General features: G+C 41.9%; 1 protein-coding gene across 4 annotated transcripts in view; it reads left to right on the plus strand.

Annotated features, from left to right (window-relative positions):
* The first annotated feature begins 284 nt into the window (after positions 1-284).
* Positions 285-19,087, plus strand: part of TAF1B (TATA-box binding protein associated factor, RNA polymerase I subunit B) — an 85,107-nt gene continuing 66,304 nt past the window's right edge. Inside the window, exons 1-6 of one of the 4 annotated variants that reach the window (XM_007971513.3) lie at positions 285-386; positions 2,054-2,152; positions 6,474-6,561; positions 8,638-8,735; positions 11,884-11,979; positions 17,588-17,741. In XM_007971513.3, the coding sequence (XP_007969704.3) occupies positions 369-386; positions 2,054-2,152; positions 6,474-6,561; positions 8,638-8,735; positions 11,884-11,979; positions 17,588-17,741 (553 nt within the window). In that variant the 5' untranslated portion in view covers positions 285-368. Of the gene's footprint in view, positions 387-499; positions 598-1,620; positions 1,703-2,053; positions 2,153-6,473; positions 6,562-8,637; positions 8,736-11,883; positions 11,980-17,587; positions 17,742-19,087 lie in introns of those variants that run through there. The other 3 variants (XM_007971515.3, XM_038006559.2, XM_038006558.2) reach the window with 3 other exon arrangements.

Raw genomic sequence — 19,087 nt, forward strand, 5'->3', positions numbered from 1 at the left:
ACGGAAGACAGAAACCGTGCTCGCGAGCTCCGCCTTGCGCGGCCCCCAGCAGCCAGACGAGCAAGTCGGTCTTGGAATGAATGACCGTCGGGAGGGAGCTTGACCGAATCACTCAGCAGTAGGCGTCGCCCACTTTCTTATTAGTTGGTTTTGGTTCTCAAGAGTAGGAAACGAAGATAGTCCGCCAGGGGGCTGCGGGCTTTGCGGAGCCTTGCCCCCGGGCGAGCCGGTTCCCTGCCGCGCAGGCGCACGGAATCCTCGGCGCGGATCTCGCGTTTCCGGCCGAAGGGCTTCTCCCGCCTCTCCCGGAAGCTGCGCTCGCTACCCGGGTAACGGGTCCCGGCTGTGGAAGCTTCCGCGGCGCCGCGATGGACCTCGAGGAGGCGGTAAGGAGGCGGTGCGCCTGGCGGGCCCCTACTGCCGGGGCCGGAGGGGAGAGAAGCTGAGGAGGAGCGGCGGAGAACGCCTCGGGTTGGGGCGGCCACCGGCTGGAGGAAGGCGGGGCGGAGGGCTGCGGGGCGGGGTGACGACTGGGCGCTGGCCGGCCGCATGCGCGCGCGGCGTTGGTAAAGAGGCTGGAGTTTCTGGCTCGGCGAGGTTGTGGGCGAGGGAGGGTGTGGGGTTTGTCGTTATGGGTGTGTTTAAGGATGGAGTTGTGGGTTTTGTGAGGTGGCCACCCACAGGGCTCATCCTCGAGACTGGACCACCCACAAGTTCCCTTTAATGCTGGGGTGGGTGAAGGGGGAGCAGGGTTTGGAACCTGAGATGCCCCCGGGTAACCCCTGTCGGTCTCTCCGGGAATCCTCGCCGCTGTCTCCTGCAGGGATTCTGAATTCGGGTTTGGGAACTCCCCAAATTTTCCAGCTGTCATTCATCGTAGTGTTAGTACGGGGTCATTGAACACTTTACCAAGTTGCCAAAATTAATTTGGCATGCATTTTTTTGTTTTAGGTGCTACGTAAAATGGCACATTTTTGTTTTTTTCTTTTTGAGACAAGGTCTCACTTTGTCCCCCAGGCTGGAGTGCAGTGGCACATCACGATCACGGCTCACTGCAGCCTCGACCTCCTGGGCTCGAGAGATCCTCCCGCCTCAGCCTTCCAATTAGCTAGTACTGCAGACCTGCGCCACCACTCCCAGCTAATTTTTTTTTTTTTTTTTTTGGTAGGGGCAGGGGTCTCGCTATGTTGTCCAGACTGGTATTGAACTCCTGGGCTCCGGCGATCTTCCTGCCTCAGCCTTTGCAAAGTGCTGGGATTACAGGGGTGAGCCCCCGCACCCGGCCAAATGGCACACACTTTGATGGTATTAAATGGTACTTGATAATTAGATCAACGCTAACAACAAGTCAAACTCCAAAGAGTTGGGAATCAGAGAATTAGGCCTGTATATACGGAAGCAGTATGGCCTTATAATACGGGCTTAAAAAAATGTTTATTGAATGATGGTTGGCTAACTTCTGTAGATGCTAGGCTGATGAAATTAATCATTGTAACTCACCATTAGCTAGTGTATACCCAGACTAGGGACCATGTCTGGTCTGTTCTGCTCACCATTGAATCCCTAGCACTTAGTAAAAAGCCTGGTACACCCAGAGTTGATACTCTTTATGCTTCCGAGTGAATAAATCGAAACTTGAAACCAGTACAAATCTAGTTCCTCTGTGGTATGCGCTTTTAGTGTCCTGGAGGAGTTCCAAATGGTATTTGCGTTTTTAAAAAGTCTTCTCTATACTTGTTTGTCATCTTCTTTCTCACAGCATTTTCAAGGAGCTTTGTTTACTCACCTTTGGTTCCAGTTTACCCCTACTACCTCCTTTTCTTTATTTTTCCTCTCACACTGCATATTTCAATAAATTTTCTCCAGCAGTTTAATTCGATTTCATACCGCTCCTCTCCTTGTTTGCAGATAATCTCTCTGATATATTTTCTATTGTGTATGATTTTTTATTTATAAAGTTGCAAGGAACACACTAAGTAGAACTGCAGGGTTTAGGTACGATGTATTGAATGTGGCTTGATGGGAACACCTTTTCTGTCCTCTTCTCCCATAGGAAGAGTTTAAAGAACGCTGCAGTCAGTGTGCTGCTGTCTCATGGGGCCTTACTGATGAAGGCAAATATTATTGCACTTCTTGCCACAATGTTACAGAGGTAAGTAACAAATACCATTTATGAGTTTGCTTATGTTTTAAAAATTACCATTTCAGCCTGATATGTAGTCTAAGTCCCAAAGAATTTGGTTAATTTTTGTCACTCATGCAATGCCAACATTCCAAGGATGTGAGTGGTCTTGGGTACTTACACATAGGTTAAGGGATTTGTGAATTAGATTGAGGATGAGTTTTTGAAATTATGTTGGGCCACATTTATAAATGATTTCTTATTCAGAGTATATGGTTGAGGGAAATAATTGTACTTAGAAGATGGTGCATTTCTTTTTATTAGTACTTATTTACATTTTTTAAATGTGTCATAGTGGCTTAGAGGTTTGGAAGATGGAATGTTAGAAAACTTGAGGACTGGGCTGGGCGCGGTGGCTTATGCCTATAATCCCAGCACTTTGGGAGGCTGAGGCAGGTGGATCACCTGAGGTCAGGAGTTCAAGACCAGCCTGGCCAACATGGGAAAACCCCGTCTCTACTAAAAATACAAAAATTAGTCGGGCGTGGTAGCATGCGCCTGTAGTCCCAGCTACTCAGGAGGCTGAGGCAGGAGAATTGCTTGAACCCAGGAGGCAGAGGTTGCAGTGAGATGAGATCACGCCACTGTACTTCAGCCTGGGCAACAGAGCAAGACTCCATCTAAAAAAAAAAAAAAAGCTTAAGGACTGTTGGGAATATTGGAACTACACTTCATTATCCTTTTATCTTTGTATAGTACCTTACAGATTACAAAGTGTTTTTGGATTCATTATCTCATTTCCTCCTCATCACCAATGTGAGAGCCTATTGATAGGGCTCACAATTTGAGTGAGTTTGCCAAAGTTACCCAAGTTCCAGGACTTGAATATGAGTCTTCTGACTTCAGTGTTCATTTTACCCATCTTGTCATACTGTCCTGTGTAACCTTGGTAAACGAGGCTACCTTCACATTGTGAGGGCTAGGTCCTATTGTGGTGAACACACCTGCCGGCCAGCATCACCAAAATAATCAAGGGTGTAGAGAGTCTGCTACCAGACGGGCTAAATGTGGCCAGGACTCTCCTCTGTGGAAAAGGATTTCCTCAAAGTCTACAGAGCCAGGAAGGGACAAATGTTACCTTCACCGTACAGGCTTAAGAAAGGCAAATTTGGGACAATAAAAGTAACTGTAGACTTCTGCTTCTGGCTGAGATGGAGTAACAGAGACCAGACTTAACTTTGTCCGCTAAACAACGAAAAACCTGGACAAAATATATGAAACGAGTAAAAGGAAAAAAATTTTCCCTTGAAAAAACTGGTGAATTGAGCTTGCAAGTCGTGTCACACAAGTGCTTTTCCTTGAGACAGTGTTCTTGAGTCTGCAACTGGAATGCTTATCTCTGCTTCCTATTTAGTCACACAGAATATTAAAAAGATACGTGCTCACTTGATGAAATTGTTAGGGTGATGGAGATATTTATTATCTTGATTATAGTGATGGTTTTGTGGAGATATATTTTGTGTGTGTGTCTGTGTATGTCAGATTGTGCACCTGACAGATATGCACTTTGGTCCTCACCCTCAGTGTGTAGTAAGGAGCTAGCAGTTTTACTCACTGTTGCTTTTGTACTATAGTGCAGGTGTAAACACAGTGAAGAAAGATTGTGTCTAATGGAGTATTTGCCGTTAGTAGATGAAGTCCACAGACTATTTTTATAGGAGTTGAACTACATTAACTAATTGCTTTTCTATTTCTGGATTTGATAGTTTCCGTTTGATTCTGTTTGATCAGATCTGCTGCAGTCATTTTTTAGTTTGAAAGATCCTAATACCACTACCTAGCTCCACATTTGAAAGACTGTCAACTCCTGTGGAGTAATTTGTCAAGAATGTAGAGTTCATGAAGATGGACAACATCTTTATAAAGACCAAGAACCTAGCTCAGTGCGTTCCTTTCAGACAACAGGCTTAAAGGAAAAAAAAGTTATGCGTTGCACAACTTCAGTAGTTATTCTCGGCTTTATGGTGATCCAGGCATGTTCTTCACATGGACTGTGAGATTATGATGTGGTTGGGGCTCCCTGGAGCGGAGCAGTGTGGTGATGGTGATGCTGAAATACAGTGGGCAGAGAATGACGAGTGAGACAGTTACAGCTATGAAGAATGGAAGTCATGGTGCAACTTGCCTTATTTTTCTGCCCCTTTTACTGCCCCCTCTTCCTCAGCATGTAACTCTCAAGTTCCAGACACGCTCTGCAATCTGGGAAAGGACTTCCGAATTGATAAAGGAACCAAAATGTTATCCTGAAATATTTTATCCAGGAAAAAATATATATAAGGTCATAAATCAGTTCAATTTAGACAATAGATATTTTTGCAAGAGTTTCACGGATATTTAAAAAGATGTAGGCTAGACTTGTGTGAGTTTAATAGATTTTTATGATTATAAGAGCAATGCATGTTTACTATAGAAAATTTGGAAATTATGAAGATGAAAGCTAAAATCACCAGTAATCTCTACATTTGTCTCTTTTTTCCTGTGTGTGAAATGGAGAAAGGGATGTGTGAGTAGTGTTCAATCTGTTGCCATAACAATTTGGAAAACTACTTTATCTAAACATTTGCAGACATTTTTTACAGACTGTAAATATTCTATAATAGCCATTCGGTAATTTAACTATAGCTCTAGTTTTGGAGGTTTTACTTTTTCACGTTTTTTGCTCTTTCACATTTTGTCTAGTACAGATTTTAAGTCTTTTTTTCCTGGCTACCCTTTGTAAGTTTTATTGTCTTTGCTAGATAATGGCTTTTGTATTTATTTTGACGTGCCTTACGTTCTCAGTGTGGCCAACCCAGTATACCAAAATTGCTTTGAATATGGTTTCTGTGATTAGAGAGGTTACATTTCAGAACTCCTGTTGGTAGAGACATATCTTTTGTTCTTATGGAGAGTTAAAGATAAATTTCATTCCAAATCTCTAAATTTAGAAAAGCAGTAATGTCCTCTGTTGGTTAAAAATCCTCACCTTTCTTCTGGCATTAAGACTCAATAATGGGGGCTGGGCGCGGTGGCTCACTCCTGTGAGCCCAGCACTTTGGGAGACTGATGTGGGTGGATCACCTGAGGTCGGGAGTTTGAGACCAGCCTGACCAACATGGAGAAACCCCGTCTCTACTAAAAATACAAAATTAGCCAGGCGTGGTGGTGCATGCCTGTGATCCCAGCTACTCGGGAGGCTGAGGCAGGAGAATTGCTTGAACCTGGGAGGCAGAGGTTGCAGTGAGCTGAGATAGTGCCATTGCACTCCAGCCTGGGCGACAAGAGCGAAATTCCCTCTCAAAAAAAAAAAAAAAACTCAATAATGGGAACATTTATTCTACTTTATGGAATAAAGTGTGGCCTCATTTAAAAAAAAAGACTCAACACTTTATTTTTAGTTGTGGGAGAGCCAGAATCTTTGATACTTGCCCTTGAGAGCAGTTAGGATTGAAGACTCTGGTATGAATTATACTAACCGTTTTAGTCATTCTAAAATTCTGTAAGTTTGATTAAAAATAAAAGGTAATACGTACTTTTATAATTTCAGAAATGAAAGCAGTTTTAGAGTATTGTTCAAAGACATGGAAAAGTAGGCCAGAAGTAATCTGTCTGTAGTTTAGGCATTACCACTTACAATAAATACATAAACTGTTTTTTTTTTTGTTTTTTTTTTTTTTTTTTTGGAGACGGAGTCTCGCTGTGTGCCCCAGGCTGGAGTGCAGTGGCGCGACCTCGGCTCACTGCAAGCTTTGCCTCCCGGGTTCACGCCATTCTCCTGCCTCAGCCTCCTGAGTAGCTGGGATTACAGGCGGCCACTACCGCACCCGGCTAATTTTTTGTATTTTTAGTAGAGACGGGGTTTCACCGTGGTCTCGATCTCCTGACCTTGTGATCCGCCCGCCTCGGCCTCCCAAAGTGCTGGGATTACAAGCGTGAGCCACCGCGCCCGGCCTACATAAACTGTTTTAATACCAAAGTGTATTTTGCGTGGAGAAAAAAGTGAGTAAATTTAACTTTTGGTTTGGCTTGGTTTGTAAAAGTTAAAAAGTGATTTAAAATAACAGTTTATTCATTTTACAAACACTTTATGGTTGCTGTATTCCAGGCACTGTTTTAGTTACTGAGAAATTTTGAATGAAAAAACAACATCAACATTAACTAGAATGTTAGATGTTTATAATTTTCCCAAGATTTTACCATCCTTCGTCCTGGTACTCACAATTTGGTTCATTATACGTTCCAGAAAGTACCTGGAAATATGCTTGGGGGGATGTAAAACTATCTTTTTAATGGTCTTTTTCTGTTCCTGCAGAGATCTCAGGAAGTTATAAACACTGATCTTATTCCTAATACGCAAATAAAAACCCTCAACCGGGGGCTTAAAAAAAAAAACAACTCTGGTAAGTTCTTTCTTCACATGTGCTTAACATTCTTTATTCACATCTTCACCTTCATGGTGAGGACATGGAATGGAATTTTAAGTAGATTCTAGAGAAAATGCCAGATTTTATCTACTGGCATACGTTCTTCTGGCCTATGTTTGTTATTCATTGTGGTGAATATGATTTCTTGTACTTTTATAGAAAAAATGCTTATTTTCTGAAATAATTCAACCGTGGAATTGTTAGGTGAGTTAAATACAATATTCAACTTCTAGAAATCCATTTCTTGTATTGAATTTTGAACACATCCTTTTAAAAATTGGGAAAATTATTTTCCCTTAAAATGGCCTCAGCATGAGTGTGCTTTGAAAGGTAAAGTCTTTCATTAATCCAGTGAGTACATACAATTAACCATTATTGAGAAGGATCGTAGGTAAACTCTTAACTGATGGTTTTTATTTTTGACTAAGTACCGAGGACCAAATCCCCAAGTTTGAAACCCGGGTAATGATAATGGGGACTCTTCTACATGAGATAGCTTTAAGGATACACACACATTTAAAAAATGTGTATATTTATTTGTGTGTGTGTGTTTATGAAATATATGAAATACGTTAACATTCTTAGATGAATAACAGTGAATGCCTAAATGCTATCTCATGTTTCTGTTTAGCCTTTAGTAGTGACTTTTTATTAGGCTAAAACCTGATTAACTTTTGTTAAATTTTATTGGAGTAAAACCCGATTAATTTTGCCTTGACCTACTTAAATAGTTAAAATGTGTAGTTTAAACATGCATTTCTTAAGGAACTTCAGGTGCTTTATATTAGGTGTTAGGTGTCAACCTCGTCACCCTTAGTTTCTTCATTTGTAAAATGAGAATAAAATGCCATCTGTTGTGGAAAATAGGAACACAGACTCAAAATTTAAAATACAACTTTATCAGTTTCTAAGAACAGTATGCAAGAAGAGGGAGTATATATGCATGTAGCTTGAAGAGTTTAAACTTCCTCAGCTTATGGACCATTCAATATTATTGGGTTTTCTGTTTTACTCTTACAACTTGAGACCCTTTCTGGGAAGGAATTGGGTTAGTCAGCAGAGGTGGGGAGACTTTGTGACATTTAGGTAAGGGAGAAGAGTTGGAGTCCTGTGGCATTCTGCAGAGAAGAGATCTTGAAGTCAGTAACCGACCTCAAGCTCTGTGTAAGAAGCACGGATAACAAGCTTTTGGAAGAGTTATGGTATTTGTCCAGCGGTGAGGGGCAAAACGTAAGGGTCTTCATAGACTTTTCCTTCAGCTCGTAGTTGTCATTAAACACGTAGCTCTGTCTATTGTGGTGGCAGATTTCTTCAGTCTCTTAGGGTAGTTTTGAGTATTCAAGAAAATAACCCACTTAAAATACCCAGCACACACTTGGCACCTAGGTTGAGATCAGTATTAGTACCTTGCTTTCATTTTCTCCCTATAACCTAGAACCATTTCAGGAAAAGCAGAATGCCATTGAGCATTTTATTTTCTTTGAATGTTCTTACTGCCCTTTTCTGTACTCCTGTATCACGAGATCTTGACATTCGTCCGTTCATTCACTAGAAGTTCACCGTTCCCTTGTGAGTTGGAACAGAAAAGCTGTGGAAGCGGTAACTTAGTACTTTCATTTAGGATTCCTCTGGGCATCGTTGGTCATTTAGGATTCTGCCGGGCATCGTTCGGGAAAACAGACATTTTAAAAACTTATTTCACTTTTTTTTTTTAACGTGATGACTATTCATTTTTCTGCCTCGTAGGTTAGTATTTTCAGAAAAATACAGATAATGGAAAACATTTGAAATCTGAAATTATACAAAATATTTAGTTTCAGCATTTGTATACACATTTGCCAGGTTGGAAACAAGAATATAAGAATGGAAACCCTCTTCAGTGGTACAAAAACATTCAAGTTGCTAAGCTGCTAAGTTCTGGGTTAATTTAAAAAAAAAAAAAAAGAAAGAAAACTTCAAGTCGCAATATGTAAAACACAACTTGTAACTGTAGTAGCATTAAAGTTTGTAAATTAGACATGTAAATGCTAAAACATGCTATTTGTCATTTAGAAAAAGGCTGGGATTGGTATGTGTGTGAAGGTTTCCAGAACATTCTTTGTCAACAAGCAGAAGCCTTAAAGAACCTTGGAATAGGCCCAGAGTTAAAGGTGAGTACATTTGTGACTAGATGTTAGCTTTACATATTGTTGTTTAAAGAACAGTAAGACTTAAGAGTGGAACTAAGGAGAAATCAGTAATAACACTAGGGCTACTGGAAGAATAATTTTTCTGATGTTTTTGCTTTAACCTTTTAGTAGGTTAGCAGTTCTGGAAGTGTATTCTACAGGATTTAAATAAGCAATACATCCAAAAGAAAAATTTAGAGGTTTTAGTCTTCAGATACTTTGGAAACAACAGGTTAAACAAAGTAAAACTCAAATAACTTTGGGAGTTTATTAGTACCATTTATGTGTTAATGTGCTTGTTTAATTTCCAGGGAATGTCTTGTGTGGTATTCACAATTTGAGAACAGAGTCATTTGGTGTATGTACATAACATCTTTCAGGACTTGAGTTCCACAGAATGCATTTTGGACAGTGATATGCTCAACCAGTCGTTCACCTGAGTGTGCATCAGAATCACCTGGAAGGCTTGATAAAACACCAATCACTGGACCTTAATCCCTGAATTTCTGAGTTAGTATGTCTGAGTAGGGCCCAAGAATGTGCATTTCTAACAAGTTCTTATGGGACACCGATGCTTCCGGTCCAGGGACCACACTTTGACTTTCCTGCCTTCCTGGAGCAACGTAGTATTTCTGCAATTATTTGAATTTCACATTCGTTCATCTAGTAAAAGCCATTTAAAGAATCCTTTAAAAAGCCAGTTATGGCTGAGCGCGGTGGCTCAAGCCTGTAATCCCAGCACTTTGGGAGGCCGAGATGGGCGGATCACGAGGTCAGGAGATCGAGACCATCCTGGCGAACACGGTGAAACCCGGGCTCTAAAAAAATACAAAAAACTAGCCGGGCGAGGTGGCAGGCGCCTGTAGTCCCAGCTACTCGTGAGGCTGAGGCAGGAGAATGGCGTAAACCCGGGAGGCAGAGCTTGCAGTGAGCTGAGATCTGGCCACTGCACTCCAGCCTGGGCGACAGAGCGAGACTCCGTCTCAAAAAAAAAAAAAAGCGAGTTATTTAGCAACAAGTTGTTCCCTTGCTTCATATGCTTCATTGGAAACCAAGTGTTGAGAGGTCCAGCCTAGTTGGGGAGAGGGATTTGGGCATATGTGAAATGAATAGACATGAATTTATATGGTGATATACTCATAAGTGAATTTTTTTTTTTTTTTTTAAGAGAGGTAGTCTTGCTCTCGTTGCCTAGGCTGGAGTGCAGTGGCACAATCTTGGCTCGCTGCAACCTCCACCTCCCGTGTTCAAGCAATTCTTCTGTCTCAGCCTCCCGACTAGCTGGGACTACAGGTGCACACTGCTACACCTGGCTAATTTTTTATGTTTTCGTAGAGATGGGGTTTCACCATGTTGCGCAGGCTGGGCTCAAACTCCTGAGCTCAGGCAATCCACCCACCTCGGCCTCTCAAAGTGCTAGGATTACAGGCGTGAGCCACTGCACCTGACCCTCATAAGTGATATTAAAGGCAAAAAGAGAACAGATAAAGATCAACGTGGGCTGCAGTCACCAAGGAAAGATTTGTAGAGGAGCCTTTGCTGTTCAAACGGTGGCTGGGGCAAGCCCAAACAGATCAACTACATTTCCAATGCATGGCCTAAATGGATGCTGGGCCTACCCTGAAAGGCATTAAGTATTACAAATTCAGAAGCATGAAGCAACAGAGGCTTACCCATAATAGTGTTTGCATTAGGTATGATAGCTGATAGTGGGGGTTTGTGATCTGGTTTCTGCTCATGTGGTCATTCTATGTATACATGTTTAGAAACAATTTTATATAATTACACTGTATAGCTGTAGCAGGGTTTATTCCTATGTAACTTTATGCTCAATTAGGTATGATAGCTGATAGTGGGGGTTTGTGATCTGGTTTCTGCTCATGTAGTCATTCTATGTATACATGTTTAGAAACAATTTTATATAATTACACTGTATAGCTGTAGCAGGGTTTATTCCTATGTAACTTTATGCTCAACCTCATTAGGGGTTAATTCTGAAAACAATTTTTCTGAAATTAGCCAACGAGCATAACTGTTTAGACCTCATCAGTTGAGTGGCATTATGCCATGTACACAGGCTTCAGAATCAAAACTGACTCCACATCCTGTTGATAGTTTTTCTACTTACCGGCTGGGTAATCTTGGACAAGTTACTCATTTTCTTCAATGGTAAAATGAAGCTAATAGCTGTCTTACAATATTGTACAAGTTGGAGCTAAGGGATGCCCGGTACCTAGTAGATGATGAATAAATGGAAGAGTCTTTTTGTTTGTCTTTTTTTCTTTGTGAGACAGGGTCTTGCTCTGTTGCCCAGACTGGAGTGCAGTGACCTGATCATGGGTCACTGCAGCCCCAACCTCCCAGACTCGAGCGATCCTCCCACCTCAGCCTCCCAAGTAGCTGGGACTACAGGTGTGCGCCACCATACCTGGCTAACTTTTTGATTTTTTGTAGCGATGAGGTCTCACCATGTTGCCCAGGCTGGTTTTGAACTCCTGGACTCAAGCAGTTTCTCCTGCCTCAGCCTCCCAAAGTCTGGGGATTACAGTAGTGAGCCACTGCCCGGCCGGAAAAGTTTTTTGTTTAGTTTTACTTTCACTTGGGACTGGTTAGTAAACCTGGTAACAACTTTGCCCCTAACTAAAAGTGTAGTCATGTATCAGTTGCTTTCCTACTCTGATCCTTAATTTACTAATATGCAAAAGAAAAGGACTCAACTAGGTTATTTTAATGTCTTTCTTTAAAATCTAAAATTAAGAAGGATTTTTTCAACATTTCTCATGTACCTGATACTATGATGATATTATAATTCTTTTTAAGGAAAAGCAGGTAAGAATACGTGTAGATGGAAGACTTAACCAGCCCTCCAGGTGATTCTGATGCACACTTAAGCTTGAGAACCACTGGTTCAACATATTAATCCCCAGTGTGCATTTTGTGAAACTCATGTTCTGATAGATGCTACATACAGACACCAAAGATTTTGTTCTCAAATTATGAATACCACATAAAACATTTACTGGAAATTTATATGTAATATGTAAAATACAAGAGAGCTGTGGTATAGATGTGCCTGTACATTTGTTGTCATTACCTGAATCACGCCCCACTCATTTCCCTTCCTCCTTAGAATGACGTTTTACATAATTTTTGGAAGCGCTACCTTCAGAAGAGCAAGCAGGCATATTGTAAGAACCCAGTTTATACCACTGGAAGGAAACCTACAGTAAGTCACAAGTCTGAAAGTTGGATTAAAAAACATGTCTGTTGAGATGTAGAGATGAAGATGGGTTCTTGACCAGTTTGAGTATCTGGGATTATGATGCTTGTCAGAGGATTTTCAGTTAAGAGGCTTCTGTTACAGTCCAGAAGGACAGGGTCACTGACATATAAATATTTTGGGGTTAACTTAAGATTTTTTTTAAAAAAAGGTTTTGCTAGAGTTGAGTAAATTCTTGTGTAAAGCAATATTAGCATCTCGCTAAACTCTTAGTGAATAAGTAAGCAATAAGTAAAATATTAAGCTGATACGTGAATTGGTAAGATAATTTCTACTTCAATTTTGAAAGGAAATGGGAACAATTACTTTTAATTAGAAGCATAGTTTTCTCAGGTATATCCATTAAATATTTCCTTAGTGCTTTGGATATAACTGTTTTGAGAACAATAAGAGGCCTGCTTCTGAATCCTGGTCCCTACTTTTGAGCTGTATTATCTTTCGTGAGGTAAATTACTGAAAATGTGCAGAAGCAGCAAATTAACAAGCAAACATAGAGAGGGGGACAGTGGGGAAGGGTGCTATTTAATAAAAAGTGGTCATGGAGGCTCTTGCTGATGAGGGAGCTAAAGTGATGAAGAAAGTGAGAGAGTAAACCATGGGATATCTAGAGTAAGAAATGCAGAATTTCAGGTCTTACCAAGACCAGTTGAATGCAGATATGCATTTTAAGAAGTCCCTGGGTGCTTCCTATACACAGTACACTGAAGTTTGAGAAGCACTGGTGTAGATGAGAAGTGATGGTGGCTGGGACGAGGAGGTAGAACTGGAGGTGTTAAGTGATAGGATTCTATATAAAGTCTGAAGATAGAGCCAACAAAATTTCCTGATGGATTGGATGTGGGGTGTGGGAGAAAGAGAGGAATAGGAGTCAATGATGACTCGAAGGTTTTTGACCTGAGCAGCTGGAAGGAAGGAGTTACCATCAACTGAAGGGTAAGTGGGCCAGGAAGATCAAGGGTTCCGTTTTAGACATGTTAAGTTTGAGACAGCTGTTAGCATCTGTGTTAGTCCATTTTCACACTGCTATAAAAATACTGCCTGAGACAGGGCAATTTCTAAACAAAAGAAGTTTAATTGACTCACAGTTCCACATGGTTGGGGAGGCCCTAGAAAACATGTAATCATGGCCCAAGGATAGGGGAAGTAAGGCATGTCTTACATGGCAGCAGGAGAGAGAGAGGGAGAGAGACAGAGAAAGAATGCGTGTGTGTGAGAAAGCACATGCAGAGGGAAACTGCCACTTTTAAAACTCTTAGATTGCATGAGAACTCCCTCACTATCATGAGAACAGCATGGGGGAAAACACCCCCGTGATCCAGTTGCCTCTCACCAGGTCCCTCTCACAACATGTGGAGATTACAATTCGAGATGAGAAATTTGGTTGGGGACAGAGCCAAACCACATCATTCCATCCCTGGCCCCTGCCAAATCTCATGTCCTTCTCACATTGCAAAATCAATCTTGCCTTCCCAACAGTCTACCAAAGTCTTAACTCGTTCCAGCATATTAACTCATTAACTCAAAAGTTCAAGTCCAAAGTCTCATCTGAGACAAGGCAAGTCCTTTCCACCTATTAGCCTATAAAATAAAAAACAAGTTAGTTACTTCCAAGATGAAATGAGGTTACAGGCATTGGGTAAATGTTCCCAATCCCCATGGAATAAATTGGCCAAAACAAAGGGACCACAGGCCCCATACAAGTCTGAAACCCAGCAGGGCATTCACTAAACCTTAAAGCTCCAAAATAAGCTTTGACTCCATGTCTCACATCCAGGCGTGCTGATGCAAGGAGTGGTCTCACAAGGTCTTGGGCAGCTCTGCTCCTTTGGCTCTGCAGGAGCCACGTGGTCCAGAGTTTCATAGACTAGAGTTGACTGTCTGTGGATTTCCAAGCGCATGCTGCAAGATGTCAGTGGATCTACCATTCTGAGGTCTGCAGGACGGTGGCCCTCTTCTCACAGCTCCACTAGGCAGAGCCCCAGTGGGGACTCTGTGTTGGGGCTCCAATCCCACATTTCCCTAGAAGAGGTTCTCCATAAGGGCTCTGCCCCTGCAGCAGTCTTCTGCCTGGACATCCAGGCATTTCCCTTCATCCTCTGTAATCTAGGCAGAGGTTCCCAAACCTCAGCTCTTATCTTTTATGCACCCACAGTCCCATCACCACATGGAAGCTGCCAAAGCCTGAGGCTTGCACCCTCTGAAGCCATGGCCTGAGCTATACTTTGGTGCCTTTTAGCCGTGGCTGGAGCTGGAGTGGCTAGGATGCAGGGTGCCATATCCTGAGGCTACACAAAGTAGCTGCGCCCTGGACCTGGCCTGCAAAACCATTTTTCCCTCCTAGGCCTCTGGGCCTGTGATGGGAGGGGCTGTCTCAAAGATCTCTGACATGTCCTGGAGACATTTTCCCCATTGTCTTGAGTGTTAACATTCACACCTCATTACTTATGCAAATTTCTATAGCCGGCTTGAATTTTCTCCCCAGAAAATGGGTTTTTCTTTTCTACCTTGTGGTCTGGCTGCAAATATTCCAAACTTTTATGCTCTGCTTCCCTTTTAAATAAAAGTTCCAGTTTCAGATAATCTCTTTGTGAATGCACATGACTGAATGCTTTCAGAATCAGCCAGGTCACCTCTTGAATGCTTTGCTGCTCAGAAATTTCTTCCGCCAGATACCCTGAATCGTCTTTCTCAGCTTCAAAGTTCTACAGATCTCTAGGGCAGGGGCAAAATGCCACCAGTCTCTTTGCTAAAGCATAGCAAGAGTAACCTTTACTCCAGTTCCCAATAAGTTCCTCATCTCCATCTGAAACCACCTCAGCCCGGACTTCATTGTCCATATCACTATCAGCATTTTTTTTTTTTTTTTGAGATGGAGTGTTGCTTTGTTGCCCAGGCTGGAGTGCAGTGGCACCACCTTGGCTCACTGCAACCTCCGCCTCCTGGGTTCAAGTGATTTTTGTGGCTTAGCCTCCTGAGTAGCTGGGACTGCAGACGCATGCCACCATGTCCAGCTACTTTTTTGTATTTTTAGTAGAGATGGGGGTTCACCATGTTGGTCAGGCTGGTCTTGAACTCCTGACCTCAGGTCAGGCCCACCTCCACCTCTCAAAGTGCTGAGATTACAGGCGTGAGCCATCACACCTGGCCACTAACAACATTTGATCACAATCATTCAACAAGTTTCTAGGAAGTTTCAAACCTTCTTTGATCTTCCTGTCTTCTTCTGAGCCCTCCAAACTGTTCCAACCCCTGCTTGTTACCCAGTTCCAAAGCTGCTTCCACATTTTCAAGTATCTTTATGGTGGTATGCCACTCCTGGTACCAATTTCCTGTATTAGTCTGTTTCCACACTCCTATAAAGATACTACCTGAGACTGGGTAATTTATAAACAAAAGAGGTTTAATGGGCTCAGAGTTCTGCATGGCAGGGGCCTCAGGAAACTTTTTAAATCATGGTGGAAAGCAAAGGTGAAGCAAGGCATATCTTCCAGCAGGGGAGAGAGAGCGTGCAGGGGAAACTGTCACTTTTAAAATGATCCGATCTCATGAGAACTCCCTCACTATCACAAGAACAGCCTGGGGGAAACTTCCCCCATGATCCAGTCGCTTCCCTCTAGGTCCCTCCCTCCAGACATGGGGATTACAATTCAAGAGATTTGGGTGGGGACACAGAGCCAAACCATAGCAGCATCCAAGAGGAAATTTCAAGTATGCAGTTAGATATAAAAGTCTGCAGTTTGGGAGAGAGGTCTGGGCTGGAGACATAAATTTTGAAGCTGTTAGTTTATATTATAATCATGAAATCTTAACATGCCATTGTTTGTAAGATACACCATTATTTTAAGTACTGCTAAGAAAGAAAAGAGTGCTGCAAATTCAGTTGTGACATGCCAGTGATTGTAAGATAAATCTCAATTTCTAGGATGTTAAAATGTGGTATGGGGGGTACATTTTACGATTTGAAGATAGTAGCTAGTATTTAAAACCATAAGACCAGATGACATCACCAAGGTGTGAAGACAGAGAAAGGACCAATAACTTAGCTCTAGGTCATTCTAGGGTTAAGATGTTTGGGATAAAAAAAGAACCGGCAAAAAAATTCTTAGGAACAATGTGAAGTAAGAGGACAGCTGAGAGAATGAGCACTCTGGAGACCAAGGGAACAAAGTGTTTCAAGAAGAGAACAGTGATCCAGCTGTGATAAATGCTGTCACTAGGTCAAGAAGGAAGAGGGCTGCAAAGTGGTTAGTGGAGCAGTGGGATCAAAACCTTAATTGGAATGGAATATAAGGTAGACTGAGAGGAGAGAAATTGGAGACAACAAATCTGGACTTTTTCAAGGCATTTTGCTGCAACAAGTACAAAGAAATTCCATGGTTGCTGGGGTCAAGGGAGAGCTTTTAAAAAGTGGGATAAATGGTAGCATATTTGTGTAGTGATAGGAATGATGCAGGAGAGAAGAAAAATTTGCGATGGAGAGAAAGAGTTGATGTGAATCTTTGAACAGATATCTTTGAATATACAGAGAGGTGGGATCATGTGTGCAAATAGAGAAACTGGCTTTAGACGGGAGTTTGAATCATCCAGAAGAATCAGGCGGAGGCAGAGTATGTGGTAGAGTTGCTGGCAGTGGTTACCTGTGGGAACCTGTGGAAGTTTTCTCAGTGTGTTCATGCTCATCAGCCAGCGTTCTGGTGTAGCCTCCTTCTCACGGGGCTTCCCTGTGGGGAGGGGATATGCTTGCCAGAGGACACAAGCATCTTATTTCATTCTGAGTGGTTTTTTTTTTTTTTTGCTTCATTGTCTTGTGAGCCTCTTTACCAGGAGTTTTATCTTCCTGTAATAAGATCAAGTTTATTGGCCTGCAGGGTTGAAAATCATGTCTTTTTGACTGTGATCGGTTTGCCTAGGTAATGTCAGCTGATGAGGTATTTAGGTAGCCAGCCAGCTGACCTTTTTAGGGACACTCATTTCAACAGTACATGTGTGAACAGTTAAACAGTAGTATAAGATAGTATATCCTTGTTGATTACATGTTACAAATCATATGTGCTATAGGAGTTAAAGGAAAGGAGAAATCACTGAAGAGTGGGTTGGAAAGATGGCATGATGAGTAAGTAATGAGTTAGAGGGAGGAAAAGGGATGATAGTTCAGGCGGGAGAACCAAAGTTAACAAAGATACCAAGCAAAAATTCCCCAAGTAGGTTTGGTAAAAAGAAGCCAGCCAGCGTGTGTGGAGTCATTGATGTGCAGTGTTTTCAGTGGTGAAGATACTAGCGCTGTAAGAGAGATGTTCATGGAAGAAGGAGACCTGATGGCAGGGCTGGCAGCCGGTTTCCTTGCCCATCCTTGTCTGTGACTCTTCTCCAAGAAGCACTGCTGGGAGCTGTCAGGAACATGTTTCAGGAGTAAAGGGACTTGGCAGACAGTTGCAGTTCTCTAGGAGTGGTTTCTTTTAGGGTGTTTGTGATAGTCCGGAGTTGTTTAAGTTCCCAGAAATTAACTGTTTAAAGCTGTTATGCAATGATTTTATTTATATTATTTTGCAAACAGGTATTAGAAGATAATCTAAGTCATTCAGACTGGGCTAGTGAGCCTGAGCTGCTAAGCGATGTCAGCTGTCCTCCTTTTCTTGAAAGTGGAGCGGAGTCTCAGTCTGACATCCACGCTCGAAAACCTTTCCCCATCAGCAAAGCATCACAATCAGGTAAAAATGAGAACCAAAACATTGAGAATTTTAAAACTGGTATGCTCCTTAAAAATAATTTAGTCTGATCTTCTGATAATCCAAGGAAAGGGAACTTGGTCTAGCAAGGAAGAATGACTTACTGAATCATGTGGCTAAGACAAACTAAGTGAAATCTTAGTGCAGTTTTTTAAGACACATTGTCTCCATGTGAGTTTTTTGTGTGTGACTTTAAAGGGACATAAAGTTCAAGTGGATCCAGAAAGAAAGAGGCTACTTCAAAAAGATCATATATATGTGGGCTCAGAGTTTTCAAAGAAAAGTTGTAGCAGAAGAATTTTATCATGTATCCGTATAGTAAAATAGACAAAGATGATATATCCAATTTCTAAGCATAGACTAAAGCAAGCTGAGTAAAATTTACCTTGCTACATGTGTGTTTTACTTTCTGATGTAATCCCATAACTTGAAATAAATAAGGAATATATTTAAGATTAAAATATTAGGCCTTCTTCCTAAAGAATTTATTCATTTTAGTTGTTCCTTCACTACATTTTTTTTTTTTAGATGATGGAAAACAGACCAGGCTTTCCAAACCCTCTGGTATTAGGAATTGTTTATTGCTATCTGGGTTAAGTGTAGTTATATAACATTTTCAACAAACATTCCTTGCCCTCCAAAGATTAAGAATTCCTTTATCAGTTTATCCACATCTCTTGCTGGACTGCACAGTGACATGGATATCAAATAAGAATTTCTAGAGTTTTCTTCACCTTTTCAGAGAGGCCTGAGCTCAAATAGTCCCAGAAGACCGTGACTGTAAAACCATCGAACCTTTTTTAAAAAAGATATTATCTCCCTTTAAAGCATCATGATTGTTTTGTTTACCTGTGTTTAACGGTTTTGTTTGCTTATTGTTTCTGGTTTTGTTTTTGGTTTCTGGAGACGGAGTCTGGTTCTGTCACCCAGGCTGGAGTGCAGTGGTGCAATTTTGACTCACTGCAACCTCCGCCTCCCAGTTTCACGCAATTCTCCTGCCTCAGCCTCCTGAGTAGCTGGGATTACAAGCGTGTGCCACAACACCTGGCTGATTTTTCTATTTTTAGCAGAGACGGGGGTTTCACCATGTTGGTCAGGTTGGTCTCGAACTCCTGACCTCGTGATTGGCCCGTCTTGGCCTCCCAAAGTACTAGGATCACAGGCGTGAGCCACCACCCCGGCCTGCTTATTTGTTTTTTTGTAAATGATGATCCCTAGAGCTTTCTTTTAGTTTTTACTTTAAAAGTAATCATTGACCGGGTGCGATGACTCACATCTATAATCCCAGGACTGTGGGAGGCTGAGGTGAGCAGATCACTTGAGGTCAG

This window comes from Chlorocebus sabaeus, chromosome 14 (assembly GCF_047675955.1).
Source record: "Chlorocebus sabaeus isolate Y175 chromosome 14, mChlSab1.0.hap1, whole genome shotgun sequence".
Lineage (NCBI taxonomy): Eukaryota > Metazoa > Chordata > Mammalia > Primates > Cercopithecidae > Chlorocebus > Chlorocebus sabaeus.